The sequence below is a fragment of the Bison bison genome, unplaced genomic scaffold, assembly GCF_000754665.1.
Source record: "Bison bison bison isolate TAMUID 2011002044 unplaced genomic scaffold, Bison_UMD1.0 scf7180017851435, whole genome shotgun sequence".
In the NCBI taxonomy this organism is placed as follows: domain Eukaryota; kingdom Metazoa; phylum Chordata; class Mammalia; order Artiodactyla; family Bovidae; genus Bison; species Bison bison.
The window spans coordinates 4323-13878 of record NW_011482008.1 but is presented as its reverse complement, the minus strand read 5'-3'; the positions used below and the strand labels follow the sequence as shown (position 1 = coordinate 13878).

The 9556-nt window shown below is 45.6% G+C and overlaps 1 protein-coding gene across 1 annotated transcript in view; it reads right to left on the bottom strand.

Annotated features, from left to right (window-relative positions):
* Window positions 1-3973: 3973 nt before the first annotated feature.
* The window catches only part of LOC104996468 (cationic amino acid transporter 3-like), a 5917-nt gene continuing 334 nt past the window's right edge, over window positions 3974-9556 (bottom strand). The window contains 13 exon segments of the mRNA XM_010850733.1: window positions 3974-4010; window positions 4012-4093; window positions 4261-4369; window positions 4641-4792; window positions 4795-4806; window positions 4999-5198; window positions 5396-5498; window positions 5600-5805; window positions 5975-6197; window positions 6345-6457; window positions 6663-6840; window positions 8766-8924; window positions 9504-9551. Of these exon segments, the coding sequence (XP_010849035.1) occupies window positions 3974-4010; window positions 4012-4093; window positions 4261-4369; window positions 4641-4792; window positions 4795-4806; window positions 4999-5198; window positions 5396-5498; window positions 5600-5805; window positions 5975-6197; window positions 6345-6457; window positions 6663-6840; window positions 8766-8924; window positions 9504-9551 (1622 nt within the window).

Sequence of the window (9556 nt, the reverse complement as noted above, 5' to 3'; positions counted from 1 at the left end):
TAGACGCTCAGTCATGTCCGACTCTTTGTGACCCCATGAATCGCAGCACGCCAGGCCTCCCTGTCCATCACCAACTCCCAGAGTTCACTCAGACTCACGTCCATCAAGTCAGCGATGCCATCCAGCCATCTCATCCTCTGTCATCCCCTTCTCCTCCTGCCCCCAATCCCGCCCAGGATCAGAGTCTTTTCCAATGAGTCAACTCTTCACAGGAGGTGGCCAAAGTACTGGACTTTCAGCTTAGCATCATTCCTTCCAAAGAAATCCCAGGTCTGATCTCCTTCAGAATGGACTGGTTGGATCTCCTTGCAGTCCAAGGGACTCTCAAGAGTCTTCTCCAACACCACACTTCAAAAGCGTCAATTCTTCGGCGCTCAGCCTTCCTCACAGTGCAAATCTCACATCCATACATGACCATAGGAAAAACCATAGCCTTGACTAGACGAACATTTGTTGGCAAAGTAATGTCCCTGCTTTTCAATATGCTATCTAGGTTGGTCATAACTTTCCTTCCAAGGAGTAAGCGTCTTTTAATTTCATGGCTGCAGTCACCATCTGCAGTGATTTTGGAGCCCAGAAAAATAAAGTCTGACACTATTTCCACTGTTTCCCCATCTATTTCCCATGATACTGTAAATTTTTTTTTTCTTCAAAAATCCAACTACACACAGTGGAATAAAGTCGTTTAAGGTGTTGTTGAGAGTTTAGACACTGTCCAACTGTCACACCAATTAGCCTCTAGGGGGCATAATGCCTCCAAGGAGAAATTGCAATTCTGCTTACCAGTTGTAAAATACTGCAATTCAGTTGCTCAGTCATGTTTGACTCTTTACAACCCCAATGACTCAACATCTCTGAGATATGCCTGTATTGGCTCTTCACTTTGGGTCATATCGTTTATTTATTTATTTATATTTAAATTTATTTATTTTTAATTGAAACATAATTGCTTTACAATATTATGTTGGTTTCCGCCATACATCGCCATGAATCAGCCATAGGTACACGTATGTCCCCTCCTTCCTGGGCCTCCTCTCCCACCTCCCACCCCATCCACCCCTCTAGGATGTCACAGAGCACTGGGTCTGAGCTCCCGGTGTTATAGACCAACTTCCCATTAGTGATCTATTTTACACATGGTAATGGATATGTTTCAATGCTCCTCTCTCAATTCTTCTCACCGTTTCCTTCCCCGACTGTGCCCACAAGTCTGTTCTCTATGACTGTGTCTCTACTACTGCCCTACAGATAGGTTCCTCAGTACCACCATCTTTCTAGATTCCATACACATGTGTTAATACATAAGATTTATTCTCTTTCTGACTTACTTCACTCTGTATTAAAAGCTCTAGGTCCATCCACCTCATTAGAACTGAGTCAAATGAATTCCTTTTTATGGCTGTGGGTCATACCATTTAATCAACATAAAAAGTGCACCATTTTTCCGCCCTGGAGAATTGTCAACATTCTGGTTTTGGTTGACTGTGTTTTCACTCGAAATGTGAATCTGTCCCTTATGTTCACGATGAGCTGTAGTTGATCTAGAGGCTTGATGACTTTCTGATTCAGCTTTTCATAAGGACTGTGTTCCAGGCGGTGTTCTGTGCTGCCTGTTACAGCACCCTGGGTAATACAGGATATCCGGTTGTCCCCCAGCAGTAAGGGAGGAACAGCCATCAGGTGATGTCAGCCTCCTCCATCAGAGTTTCACTTGACAGAATCAGTCATATTAATTGTGTCTTAAATCTGATTTCATTAGAACTTGCAAGGCAGTGACTTTGCCTAATTCTGTTCATCCTCCTCCATCTATTTTTAAACTCATTTAATAACTTTGGTTTGTTCTAATGACGATACTTTGGCCACCTGATGCGAAGAGCTGACTCATTTGAAAAGACCCTGATGCTAGGAAAGATTGAAGGCAGGAGGGGAAGGGGATGACAAAGGATGAGATGGTTGCAAGGCATCACCAACTCGATAGACATGAGTCTGAGTAAACTCCAGGAGTTGGTGATGGACAGGGAGGCCTGGCGTGCTGCATTCCATGGGGTCACAAAGAGTCGGACATGACTGAGCAACTGAAATGAACTGAAAAACTTTGCTACTCAGTATCTTGACCTCCAGCTCTCCTTCACTGTATTTCAGTTGCTCGTTCCCACAAACAGTCCTCCACTTCATTATTACCAACATCTTCAATGTCTAAAATCTCAATTTCAAGCATTCTGTTTGCAGCAACACCTTTTTATTTTGACTTCCCTGTTTCATGTCCCATCTTTTAGTTCCACTCAACTGTAACCATTTATCAACCAACCACTACTTCCCATCCCCTTGACCCACCTCTGGCAATGCAGGAGGTTTTTCTTTGTTTGTTTGTTTTCAATTAAGAACTTTTCCTCATCAACTCTACTGTGTAACTCTTAGGGTCTGTGACAGAAGAGTAAAGTGCTTATTACACAGTGTGATTCTGTATCTCAGGGAAGCTGGAGGAAAAGATGAAAACGACTAATTATCTTTCTCACTGTAAAATAACCCACCTTATCTGTTATTGTGCTCTTTTTCTTAAAATCTACTTTGTCTGATATTTATATTGCTATGCTAGCTTTCTATGTTACTGTTTGCATGATGCATCTGTTCCTTTCCTTCTACTTCCAGCATGTCTCTTTTCTCATGTTTAAATTGCAGCTCTTTTTTCTAAAGAAAGATTTGAGTTGCCACGTAACAGGAACATGAATTGGTAATTAAAAATCCTCCCACAAAGCAAAGCTGAGGCTCAGATGACTTCTCTGCTTAAATTCTATCAAATATTTAAAGAAAAAATAAAATGGACACTTTATAAGCTCTGTCAGAAAAAAAAAAAAAGCAGTATGAGAATATGTTTAAAGTCATGACATATTAAATAAAGCTGATTAGGTTTTCAGTTTTTTTTAAAGTGAAATTCTTTCTTTTAAATTCATTTTTAATCTCATTTTCTTATTTTTTGGTCACGTTGCACAGTTTTTAGAATCTTAGTTCCCCGACTGGGGACTGAACCCTGGCCAAGGCAGTGAAAGTGTGGAGTTCTAACTCCTGGACCTCCAGGGAATACCCTAAGTGTAACTCTTTTTCTTTTGCTTTTAATATATATATTTTTTATGTGGACCATTTTTAGAGTATTTATTGCTTCCATTTTGTGTTCTGGTTTTTTGGCCATGAGGCATGTGGGATCTTAGTTCCATAACCAGGGATCAAACGGGCACCCCCTGCATAGGAAGGCCAGGTCTTAACCACTGGACGACCAGGAAAGCCCGCTGAAGTGCAACTCTTGTCATAATATGGGCTTCCCTGGTAGCTCAGTTGGTAAAGAATCCACCTGCAATGCAGGAGACCCTGGTTCAATACCTGGCTCAGGAAGATCCGCTGGAGAAGGGATAGGCTACCCACTCTAGTATCTTGGGCTTCCCTGGTAGTTCAACTGGTAAAGAATCTGCCTGCAATGTGGGAGACCTGAGTTCCATCCCTGAGTTGGGAAGATCCCCTGGAGAAGGGAAAGGCTGATCACTCCAGTATTCTGGCCTGGAGAGTTCCATGGACTGTATAGTCCACGAGGTCACAAAGAGTCGGAAATGACTGAGCGACTTTGACTTTCTTGTCACGATATGTGGCTACCTGTGTTTCCTCCCACGTGACAGTTTATGTGTTTTCACTGGAAACAGGCACAAGGAGGCCGTGCTTATGTTCAACTTAATACTTTATTTCTTCCTCTGGTTCTGGTTACATTTTTGTACATTTTTCATGAAAATTCACTTTTCTGGATGTGTATTATGCTTTTCAATGTTTCCATCAGCATTTACAGCATTAAAGTCACTTTGTCCACTAGCAATAAATACACGGCTGTAAATGCATTCCACCTTCACGACCATAGAGGCTCACAGTGCCCCTCGAACCAGCAGATCTTCCAGTGCATGGAGGGATTCCACACAGCATCTATGTCCTCTAGTTAAGACAATTCATGACTAGGGATGTTTCTGTTAAGTCTGAGAAGTGGAGGCTGCTGGCTGTTGATCACTGTTCTCCCCCAGGCTGTGTTGGATCCCATATCCAAAGTATATGGCAAATCCTAGTAGGGAAATGAGACAGTGAGAAGGGAAAGTAGGTGCTCTCCTCACTTACAGATGCCCAATAGGGCTCCTATCATGGTGTCTGACACAGTTTAGGAGAGAGGTAGTAAGAAGAATAATGGACTCCGTCACTCAAGAGGCCTCTGTAGCCCAGAAAACCACTCACCAATCGCCATCCAGATGCCAAATTGGGCCCAGGTCTGAGTGGTCATCTGAATCATTAAGTAAACATTCATAAAGGTGCTCACCAGGAAGAGGGCAGGCAAAGCAGCGACCTGTGAGCAAAGTCAGTTCATTCCTGAACACACCCCAGATGTCTGAAAGGGAGACCCTACCCCTTGTGGGCAGGAAAACTCCACTTCTACTCAGACTGTGTGCTCAGTGCTTAGTGAGACTGAGTTTGTAAAGCACTGAGTGTGGATCAGGGAACAGTCCATTGGTTTCAGCAAATCCCCTCATTGCCTGTCCAGCAAAGGATGTTTAGACCTAAAGCACACAGACCTCCTTCACTTGAAGTGGACCCTTTGGGCACATGAGGTCACCTACCCTGAACGGAAGAGTACTGGCATTGTGGGGCTGCCTCCAGATGATGACCGTGACCCCAGTGATGAGCAGCAGCAGCAGCACAGCCACTGTTGTGAGCACGGGGTCTCCAGAGAACACCTGGCTGGACCAACGATACAGGATCAGGCTCAGATTATCAGCAGAAGAACTGTAAGGGTCAAGGTGGAGAAGAGGCTGAACTCAGAAAACAAATGTGAGGGCCTTAGGTCACATCCCTCCCCAGGATGCCCACATCAGAAAGAGCCATCATATCTCCAAGACTCCTCAACTGACAAAATACATACTCCAGTACCATCCTGTCAATTTCAGAATATGACCAAAGAGAAATCCCACTGCTCACCAACCAGGGAGGCACATCCATAGACAATCTGGCCAGATTTCCGGGTGGGGATGGTGCTGGGAGGGAACCACAGACTCTGTAGAATGTTTGAGGTTCCTGCTTCAGGTTCAGATTCCAAAGGACCTCCTTCAACTTCAGGTTTCGTCTCAGTTTCCCCCTCTGTTTTCTCCTTCTTGCTTCCGTTCTGGGCTGGTTGATACCTGAATTAGAAATAACAAGGCAATATTAGTAACAGCTCCTACTGCTGATCCAACATCAGTCTGCCTAATGCCTCTCTTTCCCCAATCAATGGTACAGGATGTTGAGGAGGCAGAATGAAGGTAGAAGATGATTCCCTCCCCATCAACCCTTACAAGTCAAAGACCGCCCCCCCAGTCAAGGTGTCATGGGGTCTCACCTGAGGACAAGGACAGAAAATGTCACCAGGGAGTGAGCGAGCAGGGACTGAAATGACATGAGGTCCACCAGGTCAGTGAAGTCGAAGAGTAACGCCATGACCGCTGGGATGAGGGAGCAAAGATGGTGGGGGGAGAGTTAGAAACCACTGGAAATACGCAAGTTAAGAAGTATGATTTTAAAAGGGTGAGTTTTGTTTATTCACCTGCAAGAGTTCCAGGAACCAAGACAGCCATGATGGGGGTTCCTGTGGGGGCAACGGTGTGGACAATGATGCGGGCATAGGTGGTGCGGATAATGATGGTGTGGGCATCGGTATGGACAGGGATCCAGGCAAGTCCCCGGAAAAGGAGCCCATCCTCTGCCATTGCATAGGTCAACTGAGACATGATAAACATGATACTCAGAAGGCTGGAAGAGAAAATGGGAATGTGTGAGAAGGTGCAGAAGCAGGAGAGACCGGGGCTTTTGCTCCCTGGTCTACATGGGGCAAGATGTCTTTCTCTCTCATCTCTCAGTCCCAAGGGCCGGGGATACCCGAGCATCTGACAGTAGGTGAGGAGAAAACCATGACACTGACCTGTATAGAAGAATGGAGAGGGTGCCAACAGCCATGACATATTTGGCAGAGTTCAACCCAACATAGATGAAAGCCTGCGGCAAGGGGCTCTCAAGCTGAATCAGGTAGTAGGGCACCATGAGGGTGAGGGCCGCCGAGACACCAAAACACACCAAAAAGCAGATGAAGAAGGAGATCATGACAGCCAAGGGCATGGACCACTGAGGATTGCTGGCTTTTCTCCCTTCTGGAAAAGGTATTGGGTCAGTAAACACCAAACTCACTTTACTCTTCAACCTTCAAAAGCAACCTAACCTTCTACCCACCCCTGTGTCCAAGGGCAGCCCATTCTGTTCCCAAACCCCAATGGGACACACGATGCCCATGTTACCTGCATTGACAATGCCAGCAAAACCAACAAATGCGTAGAAACATGTAGCTGCTCCCTGGAGAATTCCATCAAAAGCAAAAGGCACAAACCCTCCAGAACCCAGAAGGCCCAAGCTATGGTGAGAGAAGCAAAGAGGAAGAATGTAGGTGAGCTGTGTTCAGCCATCTCTACTGGGCTCCTCCCTTAGTACCACAGGTCCTGGGCTCCAGGAACCCCCACGCTTGGACAATCACTCCAGGTCTCATTAGTCCCCAGCATATTCCCAACTCTGCACACCACACACACATGCATTAATACAACCAAGGGTGCCCTCCTAACCTGTAGGCATCACCAGATCCAGCTGCAGCCAATGTGTAGTCCTGTTCCATGAGCTTCCAGTTGTGCAAGTCTCCCTTAATGAAGCCAGAGAGGATGATGAAGCTGAGGACCAAAATGTTCAAGCCTGTGAACACTTTGTAAATCAGGGTTGACTCATAAACTCTCAGAGCCAGGAGTCCTGTGGGAAAAATGGAAAATGAGACAACAAAATAACTAAATCCAGCACTCCCCTAGCAATCCATTGGTTAAGACTCTGAGCTTCCACTACAGGGAGCATAGGTTCAATCCCTGGTCTGGGAGTTCCCCATGCATTGCAGTGACGCTAGAGAAATCAATAACTAAATCCATAGAGACAGAAAGCAGATGAGTGGTTGCCCAGGGCTGGTGGTTGGTGGTTGTGGACAGATGGACAGTGACTGCTCAGTGGGTACAGGGTTTCCTTTTGCTGTCATGGAAACGTTTGGTACTGGATGGGGGTGGTGGTTACACAGCACTGGGAATGTACTAAGTGCCGCTGAATTGGACACCTGCTGATGGATATTTTCTTACTGTGACCATCATCTCACAATATCCATGTCTATCAAATCATCTTAAACTTTTACGATGCTGTTTGTCAGCTGTTGTGGTTCAGTTGCTCAGTCATGTCTGATTCTTTGCGACCCCATGGACTGCAGCACTCCAGGCTCCCCTGTCCTTCACTATCTCCCACAGATTGCTCAAACTCATGTCCATTGAGTCAATGATGCCGTCCAACCATCTCATCCTCTGTCGTCCCCTTCTCCTCCTGCCCTCAGTCTTTCTCAACATCAGGGTCTTTTCCAATGAGTCCATTCTTCTCATCAGGTGGCCAAAGTATTGGAGCTTATGTTTCAGCATCAGTTCCTCCAATAAATATTCAGAAATGATTTCCTTTAGGATGGACTGATTGGATCTCCTTGCAGCCCAAGAGATTCTGAAGAATCTTCTCCAGCACTACAATCAAAAGCCTCAATTCTTTGGTACTCGACCTTCTGTGTGGTCCAACTCTCACATCTGTACATGACTACTGGAAAAACCATAGCTTTGACTAGATGGACCTTTGTCAGCAGTGATGCCTCTGCTTTTTAATATACTGTCTAGGTTTGTCATAGCTTTCCTTCCAAGGAGCAAGTGCCTTTTAATTTCATGGCTGCTGTCCCCATCTGCAGTGATTTGGGAACCCAAGAAAATAAAGCCTCTCACTGTTTCCATGTTTTCCCCATCTATTTTGTATGAAGTGAATTATATCTTCCCTTGTAGCTCAGTCAATAAAGAATCTGCCTGCAGTGCAGGAGACCCGGCTTCGAGCCCTGGGTTGGGAAGATCCCCTGGAAAAGGAAATGGCAACCCACTCCAGTATCCTTGCCTGGAAAATCTCATGGACAGGGGAGCCTGGTGGACTGTACTCCATGGGAAAGTGTCGGGCATGACTGAGTGACTAACACTTACTTAAAGCTGGGAAAAACAATAAAATGGTTAAATTGACATGAATTTCCTCTCAGTTAAAAACAAAACAAAACAAAAAAACCCACATAGCTTTGATCTCAGTACAGAGGAAGAAACTTGTTGGTCTACATAAATGATTACCAGCTGGGGTGATTTTTTGCTCCAAGAGACATTGGCCCTGCCTGTTGACATCCCAATTGTCACAGTTTGGGGGTTGGGTGTCCCTGGTACCTAGTACATAAAGATCATAGATGCTACTCAACATCCAAGAATGATTTTTTGGGGGGTACCCCTCTTGGCATGTGAGATCTTAGTTCCCTGACCAGGGATTGAGCTCAAAACTTCATCAGTGAAAGCACAGTGTCCTAACCATTGGACCACCAGGGAATTTCCCAACAACATTTTCTTTAAAAAAACAGAAAATGTACAGGACAGCACCCCACACTAAAGAATGATCCAATCTAAATTACCAATAGTCCAAGGGTAGAAAAAATGCTCTCTGTCTTGCCTTCCTCTCTTTCTTATTCCAAACCCTTTTTCCCAGTTTAATTCCCCACCCTTCTGCCACCCCAAGCCTTCCCCATGCCAGCTCCCCTTCCATACCCTGTTCTTCCCTTTCTGTCTCTGGTCCCTTCTCACCTGTGAGCAGCAGCACCAGGCCCAGGGCAAGAAAGTCTGGAAATGAGGCCAGGAAGTAGGGCATTTGCAGAGAGAAAGTTCCCTCTAATGCCTCAGAGATGTGGTTCCCAATCAGGCTGTCAAAGATGGAGCTCCAGGCCCAGGCTATACAAGCAATGGCTGCAGCAACAGAAGAAGGAATGTTTACAAGCAGACAGAAACTGAGCCCCTATTATGCACCATGTGAGATATTTGGGGCAGGAGGTGAGCAAAAATACACCTGATCTCAAAGAGTTTCTTCTCATGGGGTGGACAGGGGAGACCCAGGTGGTTCACAAAAGGGCCAACTATTTAATATTCTAGAAGATAGAAGTGATGGAAAACAAAGAAACACAGGTAAATGAGACTAGGAGGGACTAGATCAGAGTTGAATTTTTAAGTTGAGGTGTAAGGGAAAATCCAGGAAGGCAACAGCTCAGCAAAGACTTCACTGTGGTCAAAGGATGAGCCTAGGGATGTGCTGCCCTCTCACCCGCTCCCTACAGTTCCCTTTCCTCTGGTTTCTCGGTCCATCACTTAAGGAAAGCAGGACAGACATGCGTGCAACGAGGTTGTGCAGTTTTCCTGCCACCATTTCCCCTCTCCCAACCCTGCCCCGAAGGTGGATAACAGAGTTCTGATGAATGAGTGAAGCCCCCACTCATCTCTCCTACTTTCTCCATCTTAAGGCCCACTTCTCCCCACTCCCCATCATCTCACCAATAATTAAATACAGTAAGAGGTTCCAGCCAGTGATGAAGGCGTACAGTTGT